General features: G+C 43.6%; 1 protein-coding gene across 1 annotated transcript in view; it reads right to left on the bottom strand.

Annotated features, from left to right (window-relative positions):
• The window catches only part of COL4A3 (collagen type IV alpha 3 chain), a 137792-nt gene that overhangs the window by 1169 nt on the left and 112949 nt on the right, over positions 1–23674 (bottom strand). The window contains exons 38-55 of the mRNA XM_077761377.1: positions 22403–22492; positions 21714–21848; positions 19423–19521; positions 18296–18385; positions 17831–17970; positions 17243–17369; positions 15557–15637; positions 15224–15322; positions 14942–14989; positions 12677–12862; positions 11739–11869; positions 8372–8444; positions 6397–6468; positions 6183–6308; positions 5320–5418; positions 2180–2392; positions 1371–1548; positions 1125–1239 (exon numbers count right to left, since the gene is read on the bottom strand). Coding sequence (XP_077617503.1) covers positions 1125–1239; positions 1371–1548; positions 2180–2392; positions 5320–5418; positions 6183–6308; positions 6397–6468; positions 8372–8444; positions 11739–11869; positions 12677–12862; positions 14942–14989; positions 15224–15322; positions 15557–15637; positions 17243–17369; positions 17831–17970; positions 18296–18385; positions 19423–19521; positions 21714–21848; positions 22403–22492 — 2102 coding nt within the window. The remainder of the gene's footprint in view (positions 1–1124; positions 1240–1370; positions 1549–2179; positions 2393–5319; positions 5419–6182; positions 6309–6396; positions 6469–8371; positions 8445–11738; positions 11870–12676; positions 12863–14941; positions 14990–15223; positions 15323–15556; positions 15638–17242; positions 17370–17830; positions 17971–18295; positions 18386–19422; positions 19522–21713; positions 21849–22402; positions 22493–23674) is intronic.

Raw genomic sequence — 23674 nt, 5'->3', positions numbered from 1 at the left:
TTTGGGGGATTAATTGACAGTAAGAAAAGAAATAGCATGAATTAAACTTCCTATGTTTCTTTACCCAGATTTGCTAATACTCTAGGTACCTTCCAAGTTCAGGTATAGTGATCAAAAAGAAAGGAACAGTGATTTATTCTGCCTGGAATGCTCCTTTTCCTCAGCTAGCTTGTTCTCATGGTTCAGGAACCTGCTTAAATATAACCTGAAGAAGGCATTCCTTGACGCCCCTTTCACAGTCTCTTTCCTTATCTTGCCTTATTTCCTTCAATAGTACTGATCCCCATCTGAACTCATTACTAGAATGGTTATTTTGTCTTCTTGCTTTTTGTCTACCTTCCCCACTAGGAGAGAAGTTCCATGAGAGCAAGAACTTTGGTTCCTTGTTGGTATCCTAGTGCTTAGAACAGTGCTGGCACTTGGTTGGTGTTCAATAAATACTTGCTGAATTAATGGTTGAATGAATGGATGTCTGTGAGTAAAGAAGGGGGGGTAATGTATCACAAATGATACTACACAAAATATGAATAACCTCCAACCACATATATGTAGCTATCACAATCACTGATGGATCAGTCCATAGATTTCTTCATTTAGCACTCACATCTGGGGAATCTCTTTAAAAGGAAACTTCTCTTGGTTCCCATCTTCATAGGAATGTCAAAGGGGCACCGTGTAAGGCAAAGAATTTAGGAGCAGACAGACTCAGGTTCAGATCCTAGCTTTATCACTTACTAGTTGTGATAAACTAGTGAAGACCTTGGGGGAAATGACTTCATTCTTACTTATAAAACAGCAGATGATAGAAATCACCTTTAGGTTCCCTAAGGATTATAGAGGATCTATATAAAACAGCTGCCACGTATTCCATTACTAATATGGTGTTACTATTCACCTGATTTAGAATTTGTGGGTAAAGTCACTTTTTAAAATGCTCCTTTATTTACAAAAAAACCACTGCACTTTAAAAGAGTATCTTTCTAGATTTTCAAGCAAATGTCCACAGCATGCTGTGTGCACTGACATCAGTTGGCTTCCTTTCTGGGGGGTCACCTTTCACCCAGTCCCATATAAGATTCTTAGGGCAATCTTTACTATGACTTTGCTGCTCCTGCCCTCCTTACCATGATAAAAGAAAATCCTTTCCAGAGAGAAATCCAGCCCTGAGGACATGAGGGAATGTCAGTGGTCTGGCTGTGGACGGCTATGGCCAGCGCAGGACCTTCACAGACGGTGCATCTGGAACATGAAGAAAAGAATATGGCGGCAGCCCTACTCTCCCGCACCGCGATGCGCTCGCTGCCTTGATCCGTTACAAATGAAGTGATTCACCTGGTCCCGTCACAAAACGAAGGGATTATATTTTTTACCTGCTAATATAAGGCTCCAAGGCCCTGCCAGTAATTGGAGCCATATCCATTGGCATCGGAGCCGGTGTTGACAGCCAGTAGGAATAATCATTTCGAGATGCAAAGTTACACACATCGTTGATGTTACAGAACAAGAATGGCATTGTCGTAAACCGCTGCAGGCAGCTGCCAAGGGTTCCTAACAAAACATCAGACTGAGTGTCACTGTTGGTAAATTAAAATCATTCTGAGTATCGTTGCTAGCTAGAGGCAGATTCAGACAAGCTATAGCAAAAATGAGAAAGGCAGCACAATAGTTATTTGCACAATGTGTTACTGTGAAGTTTTAACAGTGATAGAAATGAAAGATCCCACAAGCAAACAAATCGTCCTTCTCCCACCCTTAAAGCTTCCTGTGACCCTTTCTAATGAGCCTAGCACTTGGAGACTGGTAGAGGTCTGTTGATAAATGTCTTTGCTTCAAAATATTCCCGGTTCTTCATACATATATAATAGCTAATAACTAGACAAAGCTTGAGAAAAGATGCTACTTTTAAGATTAAAAAGCAAACAGGTCATCTAAGTAAAAATTGTTTGCATTCAACAGGCTGAGCTAGATCAACAATCGTGAGAAAGGCTCCTTCCAGAGCTTTACATTCCAGAATGAAAATTAGACATCAGACCTGTGTTCTTATTCACTCTCTTCAAAAAGCGCCGTAAGGCACTCAAGGATGTTTACACTGAGCTTCAGAAAGAAGTACCCCGGGCTGTGAACACTGATGACCTGTATACAGAAGAACATGTCTGAAAAACAAGGACTTGGACGTTACCCAGGTCTTGTCCGTGGGCTTGTTCATTTCCTTGTACAAAAAGAAGAGAGAACCCGCTATAGAGAGGCTGTGTCCCTTCTGGGCAGGAAGGGATCGCTGTGGTCTGACTGTGCCTGGTGAAGATAAAGCCTCTCACGGTTGTTGGGGTTGCGGGTGCTCCAATGTCTCCAGGTTTCCCCTTCAAGCCAGGCAGTCCGTCCAGTCCAGGGGGTCCTTGAAAAACACACAGTATACATGTTGCAATACAAACAAAACCTCAAACTCATCTCCCAGAAGTACTGATTTAAATGTTTCTGTGTATTTGTTAGGCCCCTAAGGAGTTAAAGGAGTCCTGAAATAACAGTGGCTTACAAAATGGCCACACAATATTAAATGTTGACTAGTTTATCACACAATGCCTTTTAAATAGTTGTGTATATCGTATGATGAGTTTTTAAGATCAGGTGTTTTTTTTTTTCCAAAGAATTTTTTAATGTTTATTTTTGAGAGAGAGAGAGAGTCAGTGTGAATGGGGGAGGGACAGAGAGAGAGGGAGACACAGAATCCGAAGCAGGCTCCAGGCTCCGAGCTGTCAGCACAGAGCCCAACCTGGGGCTCAAATCCACAAACCATGAGATCATNAATGAATGTATCCTACAATGTGAGGAAATAAGTCAAATCAAGTATCTACAATTTGAAAGTCTATTCAAGGAGATAATAGAAAACTACAGTACTTTTGACAAAGTCAGTAAACAATCATGGAAAATACTGAAAGCTCTTTTTAAAGGTGCAAACTTCAAGAAAGTTTTTAATTAGTAAGACGAATAAGAATGGAAAAGACTTTTACTGTGATAAGGGTTTTTAAAATTTACATGAGTTTAAGGCAAAGTAAGTAATTTGTATACTTTTTTTCCCTTTGCACTTAGAGTAATACACAAGTGTCACTTTCTATTATTATTTTTTAATAATCTCTACATCCGACGCGGGGCTCAACCTCACAACCTTGGGATCAAGAGTCGCACACTCTTCTGACTGAGCCAGCCAGGTGCTCCAACTTGTCACTTTCTAAATAAGTTCAAGAGAATTATCCTTTCTCTCCATCATCCCGTTCTTTCCTCTCCTATCCTTCATCAAATAGCTATTATTTATGATATTGGCACTCGCTTCCATCCCCTCTTGACCCCTGATCCATTTCCACTGCCCCTGCCCCCTAAGCTCCATCCAGCCCACCTTGGGTCCTAAAGAAATGCAGAGAGGGCAGAGACTCGGCTTTGGGGCCCATGAGTCAAAGGAGGTATTGTTTCCCCACAAACCACCATGCCATGGTGTCAGGAGCACCCCCGTAGAGTCTCGGCTCAGGAGTCCATGCATTTCATGAGGATTTGCTAAAGCCCCAAGATTATATTTTTTTCCAGACTCTCTACCATCCCTATCTTACCTGGGAGCTTTGGTTCCTTCTTTGAAATTAAAAAGAAGCCATATCTAAATTTGTCAAAGTCTCCTGTCTTACCAGAGTAGTCCACAAGTATATGTTTTTAATATATCAGATAGCAAAGACACACATTCTTCACTTTTCCCAACATCCACTCTCATTCCCAGGGAGCTATAACTGGCCACAAGCAAAAGATGCTACAGGTCCCTGCACAAGAATTATGATTAGCTGAGTATGACAGAAGTTAAGGTGAGCTGCTGTAAAATTGTGCACGATTGAGGATATTCTGCATTTCTGAGAGGGAGGCCAGGTTCTCAGTTTATATCTGTGTTATTTAACTCTTAGATCCTTATTCTTCTTTTAAATGTTTGTTTATTTTGAGAGTGAGAGTGAGTATTGGGTGGGAAAGGGGCAGAGAGAGAGGGAGAGAGAAAATCTCAAGCAGACTCCGTGCTGTAAGTACGGAGCCTGATGCGGGTCTCAAACTCACGAACCATGAGATCATGACTTGAGCCAAAATCAAGAGTAGGACTCTTAACTGACTGAGCCACCCAGGCGCCCCTACCTTCCAACAAGTTTAAGTCCTTGAGGGGTATAGCATCACACAGGGTCTGTGGCCAGTGGCTTTAGCAGGAAGGTTGCTTTGGAATTTGGCATGAGCCATGCCACTGTTTCCAGGAGCATGAATTCCTTTTCCTCAGATTCCTCTGGTTTTGGTGGGTGTGGCAACAGGACTCACTGTGCTTTGTTTTGTGCACGTAAGCGCATCTCTTGCCCAGCTAGCTAGCGTTCCGTCGCATCTCCGGCATAAACACCTTCAATTTTAAGAACTGTGTGCTCCCTCTGGTTCCGAAGACCCTGCTTACAGCTGGCAAAAATGGCCTTGGACCACAGCCTTCCAGACCTGCTTGTCATTTTAGGAGTCCTGTTACCAACAGGCCCCACTTCTTTGCCCTCCAAGTTCAGCAACAGGGCTTTCCCTTACCTCCACCCAGACTGAAATATTTAGGAGGGCCTTCTTCAGGAGACGCATGAATTCTTTGGCCATGTGGTATTCCAGAATGGTGTAGTTGAGAGATGGCTTTCCTCAAGGTGCCTGGGTGGCTCAGTGGGTTAAGCGTCTGACTTCAGCTCAGGTCATGATCTCTTGGTTTGTGAGTTCGAGCCCCAAGTTGGGCTCTGTGTTGACAGCTCGGAGCCTGGAGCCTGCTTTAGATTCTGTGTCTCCCTCTGTCTCTGCCCCTCCTCTGCTCTCTCTCTCTTTCTTTCTCAAAAACAAGCATTAAAAAAAGAAAAAAAGAAAGAAAGATGGCTTTCCTAGATGAAGATACTAAGTTGTTCTTCTATTCATATCAAGATGGCATTTTTTTCTAACTATATACTTGTATGCTACTCCTCTAAGTAGATATTATTAAATAAGTACTCCTATAAATAATTAAAAACAGTATCGGCCTTTCTAAAAGTAGAATTAGTGCTTTATGAAGTTTCTTTGTCCTCAGGCTAGAAATTTGGAGGACATTTGCCCACTTAAGAGACAGGAAGAATGGTGTATTCCAATAACTCTTGGTTCTTTGTCTTCTTCCAAATGAATGTTTTGTCCGTGGCTTTTAATGTGAATGACACAAACTGAAAGACCTAGATGACTCTTACAGTCACATATTTAGAGGCTACTTCTCTGGATGTTGAAACAGCATTCAGTGAGAAGAGAACAAGCCAGGCATATGTTTACCTTGCTCTCCTTTACAACCTTTGTTGCCTTTTTCCCCAATTGGCCCAGGAGTTCCCGGTCTTCCATCCTTGCCTGGTTTACCTCTTGGCCCGCAGGGTCCTAGGCAAGAAACCAACACTGTGTTGAATGGTTCACAGAGGATAAAACAGGGGTGGCCAGTCGCCCCAGATACCTGAGGTTTCCCCACTTTCAGCAATGAAAGTCCTACAAACTGAGCCGTGGACAAAGTGGGACAGTGGGCCATCCAACATGTTACACCCTACTTCTCAGGGGGAAAAAGAACCCTCAAGAACAGACTAGAAACAAATAAAATGACAGTGGTTTAAAGTTGTGCTGCATTTTGCTTTACACTGTTCAGAATTTGCTATGCCCTTGTACTGATCAATGTAATAAGTAATGTCTCTTTTATATCACAGGTAAATCAGGCAAACTTAGAACACATTCGGGAAGTCTTTTACAGTATGCTAACCCTATACAGAGGGCTTAGTTCAACTTGTGTACACCAATACTTTGAAAAGATCTCATGAGATTAAGGGTATATTTGCATTTACTACTCTTCCAAGTGCTCTACAAAGTGTGAGAAAACTACACATACAGAGAACTCAAGTTCTCAGGCAGTCGTTTAGAAATAAGAGCTCTAAGACCAATGGTTTCGAGAGAAGATAGAATTAATACTTGATCTTAATGATAAAAAAAAAACCTTCTAAGTGCCTAAAGTGTATTTAAGCTTGTACATTGCACAGCAGTTTTCAACAGAGTCAGTATTTTCAATAGACTCAATAGTGCTTGCTTCCAAAGCACTTTGTAGGTGGTTTGGTTCAATCACTTCCTAATAATTCACGTCAATCCGGCCAGTTCCACACCTGGGATTCCCGGTGGCCCCGGTGGCCCAGGTTCTCCTTGCATCCCTGGTTCTCCAACAGGGCCAGGTGGCCCTGGGCTTCCTGGAAGGGAGAGGATCTTAACTATGCCAGGTTCCCCGCGTACACCTATGACATGAACAGAGGAAAATGATGGCTTCACCGATGAGCTACCGTTTCTTCATGAAGAGCAAAACTAAGGAGAAATAATGTTTACCGGGTGGTCCTTTAGGCCCAATTTGCCCTGGAGGTCCAACTAGTCCCGGAAATCCTGGATTACCTTTCTCCCCTTAAAAAAAAAAAAGAAAAAGCAACGTGATTCCATGTAGAACAGTGGGTTTCCCAGCCCTTCAGGTTTATGAGCAACTGTAAGGACCGACAGTTAGGACTGGAGGTGATGGAGCTCTGTGACAATGGCTACAACTTCTGACACTTTATTTGGGCCGAATCAATCATGCCTAATGCTTATTAAAAAATATATTCTAGAAGTAGGCATTAAGATTTTGTATTTTAGTATTGAAGAGGAAGAGTTCGTGACACTCACTTTTTTAGTTCCGAAACGAATTTAATATTTAAGGTAAAGTATGAAATGACATTAAACCTATTCTAGTGCTTACGTCAATTGCCATAATTACCTACTTAGCTGACTACTCTAGCAGTATTAAGAGCCCATTAGTTATATCAGGGACTCTCATGAACACATATAGAATATTTGCTTTCATGTAAACTATCAAAAGGGCCTGATTTCTCTCCCAAACAATCTTTGACATGAATAAAAGTTTACCAAGAATCATCGATTTGGAGAAATACTCTCTTTTTAAAACTCTTGAAATAAGGTAGATGTTACATTCGATTACTTAGAAAGACTTGAATACTAAATATGGCATTTATAGAAGCAATACAATAAAATATATTATCAAAAGTTAACTGGAAACTACACTCTAAATTATCCACTTGGTATCAGAACTTGAGGATGTCCATATTTACTTATGCACAACAGAAGAAGCCTAACTGTTTTTCCCTTTGAGGATTAAAAATTTCCAAATGAAGAAGTGCAAACCCATCACTAGTGCCAGCAGATAGGTGGTGTTACTCTGAAATCTAAGAGAAAAATTGAATGTATTTCATAGAACACATTTCAGAAGAACTGAGTTCATGAATCTCCCCTGTAAATAGCTCTTAATATTTGACCAGAATGTTTCTTTTCTTTAGTGGGGCTTTTATATAATTTTTCCAATCTTAGATACTCCTATTCTGGAAAGGGGGGGCGTGACAGGTGGGACACATGATTCCCAGGCTGCCCTGTCCACCCTCCCCCATGTCCACCCTCCCCCACAATGCCTAGTGGGACTCAGAATCATCTGCTTTGATTTATTTGTAACTAATTTGATCCTTGGAGAGTCAGTGGTTGAAAGTATTGAAAAGGCTCTCTTTGAACTCTACTTTGACCTCTCTTGGACCTGGAAAAGCTTAACCTTTGTGAAAATGTGGCTTTGTTCCTTTTGGCTACACATACTATTTAACACTGGTATAGTCTATGATATGCTGTACAAAAGCAGTGACAAAGAATTTAGTCAGTGAAGACAACGAATATAATATTGAAAACCTTATGTAAGGTCATAGCATCTTTGTGGAAGATTTGAGAAATATTTTCTGAAACCTGAAGTTTAGACTTTTGTGCATGAAAATTTTAAACTTATAGCCCCCCAAATTATATGTCTCTTCTGTTTATAACACATGTGTCAAGAAAAACCCCAAATACTTAAATCTTGCATATAAAACTTTACTTACCCTCCCCCATTAACACTTTGGTAAATATTTGTTTAGGTTTTCAGTTTTTAAAAATTATAACACACACACATGTGAAAATAAGCAAATTCAAAGCAACAGTGTTAATATTGATGTAGTTTCCCATCCCCAAACCAACATACATCACTATTCTAAATGGTACCCACTATTTTATTTTATTTTATTTTATTTTATTTTATTTTATTTATTTTCTATAGTTTCTATCCTTAAGACATGAATTTTTAAGACCCCTGTGGGTGGGTTCTGGTGGTCTTCCTTCTTTACTCATAACTAAGATCCTATTTGCACTGGAGACTGGAGGAGTTCAGTAAACATTTGTGTGCCCTGAAATATAAATCACAATCATTGTCTTTGCATCTAAAGAGTAGTGCACAAAACAGTACCTTTTACACCTGGAAATCCATGGAATCCAGGATCACCTCTGAGCCCTGGCAGACCTGGGGTGCCTGGCGCTCCCTATAGTTCAGATAAAAGGGAGTAGAACCAAAGACAAAATTTTAAAAATCACAATCGTCACTGTATTTTTTTTTAAGGTAAGAGGATATAATATTATGTTGGGTTAGAATGGGCTGACGTCCACAGATACCATTTTTACCTTCACACCAATCCTTCTATAGGAGGATCCAATCTCCTTTGCCACCTAGACCTCTCCTTAGGACTATCATTTTCTTTTTTAAGTTTATCATTTATTCCCACGAGTTGGGAAGGGGTAGAGAGAGAGGGAGAGAGAGAATCCCAAGCAGGCTCTGCACTGTCAGTTCAGTGCGGAGCTTGATCTCATGAACCACGACATCATGACCTGAGCTGAAAACAAGCCTTGAATGCTTAACTGACTGAGTCACCCAGGGGCCCCAGGACTATCATTTTCAGTAAAACGGAAGCAAAGACTGCCCTTAGGGTCAAGAGCAAACACAACTTGTGGGTGTTAATATCTGTTATATGAGTATGGACTACAACTCAATATTTTGTATCCTAAATGGACCCCCCCAGTATTTGGAGATCTTTCAGGAGGAGCAGGCACTGGAGACTGCCAGAATGAAAATTATAATTTTTATTCATCATTTTTGCAAAGACAACAGAGCCAATATTGAATTGTAGCACCATTCAATAAATGATGTAAAACCATGGTTTTAACCAAGTTGGCAGAGTTATTAATTACTCCTGGCCAGAGTGGTGGTAGAAGTAAGGTGTCCAGGGATTGGGAACATGAAGGGTTTATCCAGGGAGCTTTGACATGCGCTTTTGGCAAGGATACATCTGACCAGGAAGAGACGCTCCCTCCTCAGGCTCACACCTGCCCTTGTAGCCATGGAATGCTCAAGCAAGGCCACAGAAGAAGGGGTAAGGGAGCAGAGCTTCAGAAAGGAGCTGCATGTCAGAATGTAAGTGAAATCTATTACACTGTCCATATGAAAGGAGACAGAATACTATCACTTGAACACAAGGAACTGAAGGGCATTAAAAATGCGAAGGAAAACAAAACTGGCCTCTAAGCCAACTGTCTTTGGAGCAAGAAGCCCAAAGAAGGAAAAATCCTAAACCTTGGATAAGGTGGTGTCAGGTGAATAAAGGCGGGAGAGAAAACAAGACCATCTGGTTCTAGACCAGTCAAGGACTCTCAGGCTCTGGAAGTTTGGCCTGTTCTCTGGAGACAGAGATAATCAGGGGAAGCCAACCAGCCCTTAGGTGACGAGGGAGCATCCCCTTGCAAGGAGAGGACTGTTGAGGGCACAGAGCCAGTTTAGACATCTACCAAGAAGAATTATCTTTCTCTTTTCTTTTTTTAGTTTTTCATTTTAGAGAGAGAGTGGTTGTGTGAGCAGGGGAGAGGGGTAGAGAGAGGGAGGGAGGAAGACAGACAGAGAGAGAGAGAAAGAGAGAGAAACCTTAAGCAGGCTCCATGCTCAGAGCCTGACACAGGGCTCAATCTCACAAGCTTGGGATCATAACCTGACACGAAACCAAGAGTTGGACATTCAACTGCCTGAGCCACCCAGGTGCTCCAAGAAGAATTCTCTTGGCAGTTCTAATGTAGAAGCCCCAACTGACCCTGAAGCCACCAGAGAATTTAAGAGAGATCACATTTCCGAACCATGCTTTCCATAACCCAGTGTCCTGGGAAGGACTTTCTCTGTGATTTTAGGATCAGTGTTTGTCACTTTCAAAGAATCATGGAAAACATGAGAGTTCTAAGCCTGGGCAAATACCTCATTTTTTCAAGAAAAAAAAAGTTTATAAAGATAGACTCTGGAAACCAAATACCAAGAGAACTAAAGAGAACCTCACGTGATTCCTGACATGCCACCACCATGCTAGAGTGCCTCATTGCCCATCACGACGACAACACAGCACAGCTATGACATAACTCTGAACTCCTCATCAACCTCCACCATGTAAACAGAGGTTTCTCAAATACACTGCTAAGGAGAAAGTGAGGGAAGATGGCCCAGATGTTGGGTGAGAGACTGAATTTAGAGAACTTCATAGTCTGGGAGCATGAGCCTAAATGAACACAGTGTCAGCTATACAAAAGAAATGTGAAAGTTCTGCACGTAAGTCACAAATAAGCAGCCAGGAACTAAAAGTAATGGAGAAAACTTAGAAGCCCTTCATGAGGAAAAGGTGTGCACCAGAAGCTCACTGTGCAGTGACAATGTGGTGACATGGCAGCCAGATGGCCTATGTGGAATTTTAGGTTGGATTATACAATGGTGATGTTCCAGATCGTGAGACTCTTCCCTCCTTTAGCCATGCTGTGGGGTAATGAGTTCTTATTCCCAGGGGGTGTTGGTCTCAGGGGCTGTGTTTTTAAATTTTTTTAATCATTTATTTGAGAGACAGAGAGAAAGTATGAGTGGGGGAGGGGCAGAGAGAGAGGGAAACACAGAATCCAAAGCAGGCTCCAGACTCTGAGCAGTCAGCACAGAGCCCGACACGGGGCTCGAACTCATAAGCAGTGAGTGAGCTCATGACCTGAGCCGAAGTCGGATGCTTAACTGAGTGAGCCACCCAGGCACCCCTCAGGGGCTGTGCTTTTAACGGAGATGTTGACCAGCTGTGATATGTATTCAAAATAGAGGCAGGGCTGACGAAGGGTTAAACTGAATTTGAAAAACACAGTATTTATCAGGAGAGAAAATACTGAGAAGGAAGTGGCAACTCTTTTGAAACCCTGGAATGTACGTCAAGGGGAGAAAGTAAACAGACATTCAGGGGACAGAGCTGATAACTGTATTTATTTTTATTTTTATTTTTGAGAGAGAGACAGAGTGTGAGCTGGGGAGGGGCAGAGAGAGAGGGAGACACAGAATCTGAAACAGGCTCCAGGCTCTGAGCTGTCAGCACAGAGCCTGATGTGGGGCTCGAACCTACCAACCATGAGATCATGACCTGAGCCAAAGTCGGAAGCCCAACCGACTGAGCCACCCAGGTGCCCCTGAAAGTACATTAATAGAGAAAAATGATATTGTCCTCTTGAGCGATCTCAAACTGTTGGGGGCTTTGTTAAGATTCCATTACTGGAATTGTTCAGAATCTAAACAAGAAAAGGTCAGGAAAAGAGTCCCCTACACACCAAACTTCTTGAGGCTAAACCTGTCCAACTCTTAAGATTCTTTGAATCTCCTGGACTCTTCCCTCGGGTGCTCAGGAGCATTACAAATGCGATTTTTGTCGTTGCCTCTGGGGACATCTGATCCTGGCAATTGATGGAGAAGAATATAAGAAGTCAAAATAATGGTCCACACTTACCGGGTGACCGGGTGGCCCCTCGTCCCCTACAGCTCCAGGTGGGCCTCTGGGGCCGGGCTCGCCCAGAAGCCCCTTGTCTCCTTTCATGCCTCTTACGTGACTCCCTGGAGGTCCTGGAGGACCAGGCTCACCTGCATTTACAAAGAGCCGGTCAGTATGGCCCGTCGGGGAGCCTGGCAGGTTCTGTCGGCAGGTTTTTGGACAATGGGCACAGCCTGCACCCATCGTGACCGCGCACGTGCTTTCTGTTGTGGCAAGTGATGGGCTTGTGGTGAGGACTGAATGAGATACGGCCAGGGAGGGGGCTGTGTGTCCCCGGTGAAGGTCTCTTAGAGCAGGGCTTGTGCCTAGCCTGGTACTCGATCCATAAAAGCAACTCAATAAGTCTTGGTGATGGGATGCATCTCTCTCTTTTAGGCTTATTAACTTGGTGATTACTAATTTTCAAACAGGTCCCCTTTGTTCCAATCACCCCAACAGCCGTGGTGAGAGCACCAGGCGATGTATGGAAGTGGTGAATCACTATATTGTACACTCGAAACTAATCTTACACTGTATGTTAGCTAACTGGAAGGTTTTCAAATGTTTATGTGTTTTTGAGAGCAAGAGAGGGCATGTGCAGAGGGTCTGAAGCAGGCTCTGAGCTGACAGCAGAGAGCCTCACATGGGGCTCAAACTCATGAACCGTGAGAGCATGACCGGAGCCAAAGTTGGACACGTAAGCTACCCGGGCACCCCAGCTAACTGGAATTTAAATAAAAAGTTAAAAGAAAAAGAAAACTCCGGCAGCTTTGCTGCACTCTGCTAGATGGAGCGGGTATGAGAAGGTGAAGACCAGAGGGACAAAGAAGCAGAGATCACATCAAGGGAAGGCTGAAGGCCTCTGCTGTCAAACGCCAGTTTCATCCTTCTATCCTATTTAAACGTAGGCCTTCTACCTGGGTTTCCTCTGAAGCCTGGTGGACCTTGATTTCCTTTCTGGCCAGGGATGATTGCACCAGGAAAACCCGGTGGCCCTGGGTGTCCGGCCACGCCGGTGGGTCCCTGTGGCCCGGCATCTCCCGCTGTCCCCTTCCTGCCAGGGAGGCCGGGTAAGCCTGGCGCTCCCCTATCTCCTTTGGCTCCTGCAAAGAGAAAGGCTTGGTAAGTTTCCATGATGGCCTTCGACTTGGAGTTGCAGGTTGGGTTACCTCCAATAATGCAGATGCTGTGCTTAAAAGGCATTAAGATTCACACTGTCTGTATTTTTTAATTTCTTTTAAATGTTTATTTGTTTTTGAGAGAGAGAGTGCAAGCAGGGGAGAGAGAGGGAGACACAGAATCTGAGGCAGGCTCCGGGCTCTGAGCTGTCAGCACAGAGCCCAACGTGGGGCTTGAACCCATGAACCATGAGATCATGACCTGAGCTGAGGTCAGACACTTAACCGACTGAACTATCCAGGCACCCCCACACTATATTTTTTAAAAGAGGCTGGTAAAAGAAATATAGGTCTATAAGAAACTGAGTCGAGACTTATTTCTGCCTTAGTTCAGTCGTTTGATTTTGTCAGTCACCTCACTATAATATGTGTCAGTTTTTCTTTTATTGTCTTTTGTGTGTGTGTGTGTGTATGTGTGTGTGTGTGTGTGTGTGTGTGTGTGAGAGAGAGAGAGAGAGAGAGAGAGAGAGAGAATTTTAAGCAGGCTCCATGCCTAGCAAGGAGACTGATGTGGAGCTCAGTTTCATGACCCAGGGATGATGACCTGAGCCAAAATCAAGAGTCAGAGACTTAACTGACTGAGCCACCCAGGCGCCCCAGTTTTTCTTATATAACATACCTGATGTAGCTCAGTCTTTAAAGGTCAAGTGAGATAATATACAGTTGGAAAAGTGTACTGTAAGCTCTAATGTGTTCTGTCACTATCTGGTGCAATTAATATTATTATCTGATGAACTTTAACTACAATGACATTATTTAATCACTGATGATTCAACAGAGAGAACATTCAGAGCTAACTTCCTGGCACTGATGTGTGCATCTGAAGAGTCACGCAGCCAAACCCAGACAGAGGAACAACAAAGTTGCAATCCCTCTTCTCTCCTCTGGTTTCTTGTCCCCCATAACACGAACACTAATCTGGAAGGGAAGACAGTGGCTGGGGGTTTGGATTTACCAAAGAGGAATCCCAAAAAGTCACCACTTAATTACAAATACTTTTCACCTGGGAGAACCCTCAAGAAAATTGTACCTTGACGTTCACGAATGGGAAATATTGTACGAATTGAAACTAATCACTCCCTCCTCTTTTCTATCTCTGTGCAGCTTTGTAAAAACAAAAGTGTGGCTCCTGTGGACTTTCAAAGCTGGGCTCATAGGTTGAGAGGCAGTTCCTGCCCCTCTGAGCTTCTCAGCTATTCCTTGCTGGTTCCCGTGAGCATCAATACCCAGAGGTCTTCATTAGGAAGAGCACTCTTTGCTAATAAAGTACTCCTGTCTGCAGGACCCACATCTGTGAAGGGTCCATAGAAGATGCAAACAATCTAATATTTCTTCTGCCAAGTTTCTCCACAAAATGGAAAAGGTTTGAAGAAGCTGCTTATCTTGTACAACACTGCCGTGAGAAGTCCGGACTCATAGTCTGTCAAACTAAAATCTTGTGTGTGCTTTGAATGACATGTTCTGCACACTGTCGTGTTTGGCCTTGAGAGAGTTACTGGTAGCCCGTCCTTAGAACAACATAGCCTGAGCCACAGGCTGGCCTTGGGGGTGGGAGTCAGACCGATGAAGATAGCAAGGTGGCAAAGAATTCGTGTTACTACTGCGTGTTATCCCCACCCTCCCCCACCCTACTCAGAATAGCAGAGAGCAGTGCTCAGGGAGAAGCCAGCCCTTCCACCTCCACCCTTTCAGGAGGTGATACATTGAAACCATGCTAACAGCCACAACAAAGAGCTACAATAAGAAGTCTTCTGATTTCTTAAAGACTTTCAATGCAAAGAAATTCCAAAATGTGATCACAGTTTCTGATTCATTCCCTTTGTAATGGTGGTCATAATTTTTAAGCATCTCTTTACTTGGATACTAAGAATAGAAACATCTTATATTACCACTGGGACTTCTTTAATTCAATATGTTAAGTTTATTTTATATATCAGGCATTTTGATTAGATTCTGTCCTTGAAATCTCCATCACCAGGGTCAAGGGGGGGAAGCATTACTCACCTGGAACACCAGGGCTCCCTCTGGGGCCTGGAAGTGCCCCCAGCAAACCTGAAAGAGATGAGTTTGGTACCTGAGTGTTTTATATGTGGTTAATTTCATGTACTCCGTCTGGTCAGTTTCACTTTGGCGATAGAAGGAACTTTGGTTACCACACACCCAGAACACATTAAAGACCATCGATTCCATTGGAGGAGAATCTCTAGAGCAGCAAAGGATTACGGTGCCACTAACCATTCATTGCAAAATGGTACCAGTGGAGCCACGCTAATGAGCAACATGTACCTGTTTCTCCCTTTTCTCCTGCTGGACCGGGAATTCCATCACGTCCCTGGCTGCCCCTCATCCCCATCGGTCCAGGAGGCCCTAGGAACCCTGGAGGTCCTGAGAAAAGAAATGACATTCGAAGAGAAGGTATATTTCCTAGCAATGGCCTGATGTGAACACCGGATATGTAGAATTCTATTAAAGGTGTTCCTTTTTTTTTTTTTTGTCCGGGGACTGAGTAACTGGGAGCTAATTTCTAAGGGGCAGCAGATAGGTATACAGAATTTCCAGCCTTAGGAGTAGATGTGCCTCCCTCTTGAAGGGGAAATAAACAAAGTACAAAAATGAAACCTGGAGGGCCTTTTACTCCTGGAGGACCAGGGAAGCCTTTGATGCCTTTTAACCCCAGATCACCGTCAGGGCCCGGCTTTCCTATAAATAAAGAGAGAAGAGAAGGGGGAAAAAAGAACAGCACAAGGTAAATGGTTACAAGAGTGGCAGAACTGGTCCGTTTTTACAGTCACCTGTGCTCACGCTGGCCTTCAGGCCTTTCCCCGGAGAAGCGCAGGACAGATGTCTCCGGTCACTTTCACACGTGTTTGTGCACCACCCCCATGGCCACCCAGTATCTGATTCATGACTTTAATTGGGAGTTAGCAGCAAATCCACTGAACCTTTCAGTATTTGAAATGATAGTTTCAATGTTATCTTTCAGTAAGCTACAACCTAGTAGCCTGGCAGTTGTTTTTAATAAAATAAAACTTGAACTCAAATTAGAGGCAAATGAGAAAGAAAGCCAACGCTACCTAAAAACATGCCAGAAAAAACAAAAATCACAACAACAGTGTTATGGATTGAATTATCTTGCCCCCAAGTACATGTTGAAGTCCTTAACCCTAGTACCTTTGAAAAGCACTATATTTGGAGATTGAGTCTTTAAAAAGAAGCTATTAAGTTAAAGCAAGGCCACTAGGATGGGCCCTGATCCAATATGACTGGTGTCCTCACAAGAAGAATTGATTAGAAGACAGACACGCAGGGGCACCTGGGTGGCTCAGTCGGTTAAGCGTCCAACTTTGGCTCAGGTCATCATCTCATGGTTCGTGGGTTCGAGCCCCACATTGGGCTCTGTGCTGATAGCTCAGAGCCTGGAGCCTGTTTCAGATTCTGTGTCTCCCTCTCTCTCTGCCCCTCCCCAGATCGTGCTCTGTCTCTCTCTGTCTCAAAAATAAAGAAACGTTAAAAAAAAATTAGAAGACAGACACGCAGAGAAGGAAGACCATGTGAGGGCACAGCAAGATGCCCAACCACGAGCCCAGGAGAGAGACCTTGGGAACCATCTGTACCTTTACCCTAGTACCTTTACCCTAGTCCTGATCTCGGACTCCCAGCCTCCAGAACCGTGAGAAAATAAATTTCTGCTATTTAAGCCCCTACCCCCACCCCACCCCCTGTCTGTGTTATTTGTTATGGAAGCCCTAGAAAACCAATATAAATATGAGTTTGGGCAATGAACTAACATTAAAAAATTTTTAAGGTTTTTTAATTCATGAGAGAGAGAGAGAAAGACAGAGCATGAGTGGGGGAGGGGCAGAGAGAGAGGAAGACACAAATCTGAAGCAGGCTCCAGGCTCTGAGCTGTCAGCACAGAGCCTGACTGGGGGCTCGAACCCACAAATCGCGAGATCATGACCTGAGCTGAAGTCGGACACTTAACCTACTAAGCCACCCATGCGTCCCAATGAACTAACGTTTTGTGTCTCTAGGCTGAATTCCTTGAAACAGCATGTAAGTTTTATTGACAGGATCAGGTTTTTTAGATGTCAGTCCGTCCAACTGGCTGATCAGTAACACTGGGCCCCTCTTGATTAAATTTCCTGTTCCCCGGAGTCTAAGAATTTGAAGATCAAAGTTGAATAAACACAACCATAGTACAAAAACCTAAATAGCTTTCAAGTTAGGGAGCTGATTCTAGGAGGTGAGGGCAACGCTAAGTGTCCCATTTCTGGCTTTCTGAGTTGTAAAGCCAACGCCTACCTGGGTGGCCAGGACTTCCGGGGTGTCCTGGGGCCCCCTCAGGTCCAGCAGGCCCCGAATGTCCAGGTGCTCCAGGGGCCCCTCTTTCTCCTTTCCTTCCCATGTCACCCGGCAATCCTGGATCTCCCTTAAAATCAGCCAGACACCTTTAGAATTCTCGCGTAAGCAGGATATGTGATCAGAATGGAGTATGAACTCTGCTAGCATTTAGTTAGTGATTTCGTTACTTAGTTAACAATTCATGTTAAATGTCTGCAGCAGGCAGGCCTTGTGACAGGGGCAGGGAATGGGATGGTTGCATGCTTTGCTGGGACGAGTGCAAAATGCAAAGGACATTTAAATGGCAGAGAAAAGGATGAGCAATTCCTTGGGGATTGAAATTGGAGGGATAAACTCATAAGTCGATAGCTGTGTGATAGGCATTTTGAGCTGTGGGAAGAGGCTAAACCACCCAAGTCATCGCCAGAAAACACAGCAGCATTTTCAATGCTCTTTGTCCACAGGGAATCTAGACACTCGGTGAATCTTAGAGTCAGTGCTCCCCACCCCCACCCAATATAGCGCAAGTGCTTCCGTGGCCCGGTATACCTTCGGTCCCCGTGATCCTGGCCCTGCACCTGCCGAATAACCGGGCTCTCCCTTCTCTCCCTGGAGACCGTGAACACCCGGGAGACCTGGCCTTCCGCTTAGACCTGGTAGTCCCAAAGCTCCCCTGTGTCCTTTAGGACCTGAAATTAGGAAAGACGTCAGGTAAAATAGGCAAACACCGGGATCCTGAAACATTTCGCTTCTCACTTTTGCATAAGCCACCTTTCTGGCTCTTTAGAATCACTGACACATTGAGTAGTTATAACGGATGATCTTTACACATGTGAATATTTATTGTGTTCTCACTCCGTGTTCCAATTGCACACCGTGTGTTTGTCTAAAAGTAAATCTAGCTTTGCACCAACGTTTTACCACATGGGAAACTGGGACAATGAACAACACAGAAAATCTACAGTTAGGGGCCCGCACGAGCTTTTGGCTCGTGGACAGGACCCTCCACCTCACCTGGCATCCCCATGTGCCCCATGCTTCCTGGCACGCCACGTGGGCCCGGTTTTCCAGGGCTCCCGATGCTGCCTGGATCTCCTCTGGGGCCTGGAGAAGAAACAGATAGTCGCATGTCCTGGACATAGTAGGTGCTCAGTAAATATTCGTTGCTTGTATGAACGAATGAATTCTAAGCAGTCAGATCAGCTAGCTTATATAAGTACTTAGGTAGTTGCCTTTTTGCCTTCAGATGAGGAGGGGACTGAGGATCCAGAAAATGGAAAATTACAGAAAGTTAGAGCTTGTCAGCAGGCCTGGATTTCAAACATGAAAACCATTCTAAGGCCAATGCCAGGAGAAAAGAGGGGGCTCCGGCCACCATATCACAATTAATTCCCAAAGGCAATGCTGACATTTTACTGCTGTGTAATATATTTTTTTCACTGACACGGTCATAGAGAAGAGGGGGCTACTGTAATTGTTTAAAAAACGACTTTGCAAACTCAGTAGCTTGTTTATTAAAAAAAAAAAAGAAAGGCAAGTTCAGAAATTTCTAAATCCTTACCTGATTTTCTTCTATGATATGTGACACTGTGATAAATTATAGTTTATAATACAGATCAGCAATGTCAAAATAACATTTTTAGTGCAAAAATGGAACTTTGGGGACACCTGGTTGGCTCAGCCTGTTGAGCATCTGACTCTTGATTCCAGCTCAGGTGATGATCCCAGGGTTGTGGGATAGAGCCCTGCATCAGGCTCCACACTGAGCATAGAGCCTGCTCGAGTTTCTCTCTCTCTCTCTCTCTCTCTCTCTCTTTCTCTCTCTTCCCCTTTGTTCCTCTCCCCCACTTGTACTCTCTCTGTCTCTCTTCCTCTCTCTCTCTCCCCCCTGCCCCTCCCCGACTTGTACTCTCTCTCAAAATAAAAAAAGTTAAAAATGGAACGTTGTGTAAGTTAATATTTTTTAGTTAATATCGACTGACCATAAACAACTTCATTCTGACTTCACTGTGAAGCAAATTCTGGTTGGAACGCTATGGAGCAAAGTTCATATTCAACCCACTAAGTCAAGAAACACATTTTTGTTCCATTCAGACCCAGGGAAACTGAAGTCCTGATTTCTGTCAGAGCATCTGCTCTACCTGGTGGTCCCGGTGGTCCAGATGGCCCTTGGCGTCCTTTTAAACCCGGTAACCCTGGAACGCCACTGTTTCCTTTCTCACCCGGCTTCCCTGCAAATCCTGAAGTTAAACACCATGGATTAAAAATACAGGTTAGAATTCTATGAGACTTGGTTAAATCCTGGTTAAAACTGATGAGACATTATGGTAATACACTCATAACATATTTGTTAAGAGCACAGGCAGACGTGGGCTCTTTTTAAAGACGATTAAATGAGGTAATATACGTAAAGGGTTAGCACCGTGCCTGGGCATGAGTCAGCTCTTCAGGGACACTAGCAATGATAATATTTATGCTTCAAACAAACATTTTAAGAATGAGTGGCCTAAATTTAGTTTCTTAAAATTTTTTTTCTTTCTTTTATTAATGACAGAGGACCGGTTATTACACTATTCTTATCCAGACCATCCCTTTCTCAAATCCATTGATTACAATGACCATTTATTAAGTAATTAGTACATGACAGACATCCTTTCTTTTATTTATCTTATTGAATCTACAGGCAATATCAGTCTGTCCTTGAGTCTTTCTAGAATGGGTGGAGAGATGACCCAGCTCAGCCTCTGTGAAGTCAACGGACTAATCTAGAGTCACAATCAATGAGGGATCCTGCTGGGATCCGGACCCGGCTGTGCAGGCTGGGAAGCTTGCAAACTTCCCACACAACTGTCCTACTTTCCATAAAACATGGCTTTGATCACATGACTCCCCGGCTCAAAAACACCCCCTGAATCTTCAAATTACAAAGTCCTTCCGCTGGCATCTGAAGCACTCTCCGGTGTGTCTGTGGCCAGACTTTGGGTCTCTTCTCAAGAAGACTCCCTTCCTTGGGTGCGTCACCTGCTTCCATCCTTATTCATTCACATAAACACCGAGTATCTAACAGACAGGTGTTGTGTCAAGTACTGGAAACATAAATCATGTTCCTTCACCCCAAGGTTTTAGTGTTGAATTGGGGAGTCAGCCAGGTAAACACGGAATTGCTACCCAGTGTGATACGTTCTGTCATAGAGCTGGGTACAGCATGCTACAGGAAGAATCTCTGCAAGAGGGGACGTGTTGTGTGTGTGTGTGTGTGTGTGTGTGTGTGTGTGTGTGTGTGTAAGACTGAAGACGAGCCCGCTGGGTGGAAAAATCATGAAACAGGACAAGATACCCAGAAAGAAAACATATAAAAGAATCTGAGGAGCAGGGGGTTAGATTATTTTCTTTTGTAACATTTGTTTTTTCTACTGATGTCATCTACCACAATCTAAAAATATATATTATTTAGCACGTTCGTGTGCTTTGGACTCGCAGGGATTAGCAGGCTACAGCCTGCAGGCCAGATCTGGTGTGGTGTGGTATGGCTAGAGGGCTAGAAATGTTTTCTTGTTAAACATTTTTACATGAAATGCTGAGGATGACTATGCAACGGGGAACATAAGCCGTCCAGAAACTCCCAGATATTTACTGCCTGGCCCTAGACACAACATGTCCGCAGACCCATTAATGTCTCTTCCCTCCCTTCCCCCCACTGAGTTGTAAGGTTCCTGATGACCGGGATACTAACCTCTGCTTTGTTCACCTCTGTGTCTTTAGGACATAATAAAACACCTAGTCAATAGGTCCAAAAAAATAATTATTGAAAAAGTATTTGTCACGTGGCTGGTGAGGTGGGCAAAGTGCAAGTGATAAACTTTGTAAGCCAATCTCAGATTACTTTTTATCATACTTGCCAGGAAGGTGGTTTTGAGGCTTATAATTTAAAACTGATGAGTGGCAGTTTAAATACAGCAGACCCAAATGCAGAACTCAGTTTGAAATAAAAAGCCACGGCGTGCCTGGGTGGCTCAGTCAGTTAAGCATCCGACTTTGGCTCGGGTCATGGGCTTGCGGTTCGTGGGTTCGAGCCCCGCATCAGGCTCTGTGCCGATAGCTTGGAGCCTGGAGCTGCTTTGGATTCTGGGTCTCCCTTTCTCTCTGCCCCTCCCCTGCTTACACTCTGTCTCTCTCTCAAAAATAAATAAACATTAAAAGAATGTTAAAAAGAAATAACAAGTCACACATAAAGGAGGCAACATGCTATTGTGCAAGGCACACAAGGCCCAGTTCTAATCCAGGCATGGGCCACCAACTGGCTTCGGGCCTGAGCAGGATGGAAGTATTGGTTGTCAGTGTCCTCACTGTCAACTACAGGGGTTTTCTTGGATCATTCTTAGTCTCAGAACCAGCTCTGACGTTCTGGTTCTACACAAAAGGAGGGCTGTACCTTTGAGGCCCGGTTCTCCTTTGTCCCCCACTAAGTGGGATATTCCAGAAGGCCCTGGGGGTCCTTTGTCTCCTTCTTCCCCCTTGGCTCCTGGGGGCCCTTCCTCACCCTTTGCTCCTGGGATTCCAAAGCCACCTAAAAAACAGGAGTAACAACATCAGTTCCTTACTTCTTGGGCTTGTTTGTAAGGATTTAAAAGTTACCAGTGCTTACCATAACACAACACAAAACAGGACAGATAAGCCCAAACAGGCAGCCATGTAAAGGCAGTGGATAAAGATTGCAGGGAGAAAACTAGGCGCCATTCAAATGGAAAAAGAAATACGGAGAATAGCAACATCGAGTAAGTGGTTCTCTCAGAATTCTATTTCCCCAAAGGGTAAAATACAATTTCTTTAAAAAAAATTTTAATGTTTTATTTATTTCTGAGAGAGACACACACAGCGTGAGCAGGGGAGGGGCAGAGAGAGAGGGAGACACAGAATCTGAAACAGGCTCCAGGCTCTGAGCTGGCTGTCAGCACAGAGCCTGACATGGGGCTCGAACCCACGAACCGTGAGATCATGACCTGAGCCGAAGTCGGGGCTTAACTGACTGAGCCACCCAGGCGCCCCTATAATTTATTATTCTGCTATGTAAGTGAACATCGTTCATGCCTCCTGATCCTGGGAAGATACTCCATCACTTACCCCTCTGACCCGGGGTGCCTGGGCTCCCGGGAGGCCCCGGATGACCAATGTTTCCTGGATAGCCCATCATCCCAAGCGTTCCTTTTTCACCTGTGGAAGCAAGTGAACGCAAAGCAACTTAGGTTGTACAGAATGACAGAAGTGAAATATTCCATAAAATAAAATGTTATGTTTCTTTTTTTTTTTTAATGTTACTTATTTTTGAGAGAGAGAGCACAAACAGGGGAGGGGCAGAGAGAGGATGGAATAGAGGGATCCGGAGTGGGCTCCATGCTGACAGCAGAGAGTCTCTATGTGGGGCTTGAACTCACAAACCGTGAGATCATGACCTCAGCTGAGGTTGCATGCTTAGCCAACTGAGCTGACCAGGCACCCCTAAAATAAGTTATACTTCTAAACAGAGTTGAAGGGATGGTTTCTGTAAACAGAAAAATGACCATATTTATCTAGGTGATGGGATAGTAAACAGCCTTTCTTAAATTATGGTTGTGGAGGTCATTGGTAGCAAATCACATTGCAGATGAAAGTAGAATATAGTGAAGTTATGGAGTGCTCCCTCCTCCCAAACTCTGTATGTGTTCCCTTATTTTATTTTCATCAGAGCAGCTGTCGATTATTGACTCTAATTATTTTATTTTATTTTATTTTATTTTATTTTGATTTTAGAGTGGGGGAGAGAGAGAATCTTAATCAGGCTCCATGCTCAGCGCAGAGCCCAATGCAGGGCTCATTCCTATGATGCTGGAATCATGACCTGGCCAACATCAAGAGTCAGATGCTTAAATGCCTGAGCCACTCAGGTGACCTGAGCTTAGTTTTTAAATGCATTTGTTTTTGTCTCCCTCATTTCCAGATGTGGAATCCTGTCCACTGACATGTTTCTAGTGCTGGAATATGGTAGAAGCTTAATAATATAAATGAAAGAATGATTTGTTGATTAAGTCATTATCCTGGGTTCTTCTCTGGAGGAAGGAGATGAATGAGGTCCTTATGCCGTGAGGTGACTATTAGAATATTCTTTCCAACATTCAAACTATAAAAACAGTGATGAAATAAAAAGAATGATGAGGGAATACTATGAACAACTCTACGTCAGCAAATCAGGTAACTTAGAGCATTTGCACAAATTACTAGTGAGGCACAGATTACCAAAACTGATTCAAGAAGAAATAGAAAGTCTAAGTAGACCTATAACAAATTGAATTAGTATTATAAAAACTTCCGACAAAAGAAAACCCAGGTTCAGATGACTTCACTGGTGAATTCAACCAA

Source organism: Crocuta crocuta, unplaced genomic scaffold (assembly GCF_008692635.1).
Source record: "Crocuta crocuta isolate KB4526 unplaced genomic scaffold, BGI_CrCroc_1.0 scaffold516, whole genome shotgun sequence".
In the NCBI taxonomy this organism is placed as follows: Eukaryota; Metazoa; Chordata; class Mammalia; order Carnivora; family Hyaenidae; genus Crocuta; species Crocuta crocuta.
Note: the sequence above shows the minus strand (reverse complement) of the source record. Positions and strands in the feature narration are given on the sequence as shown.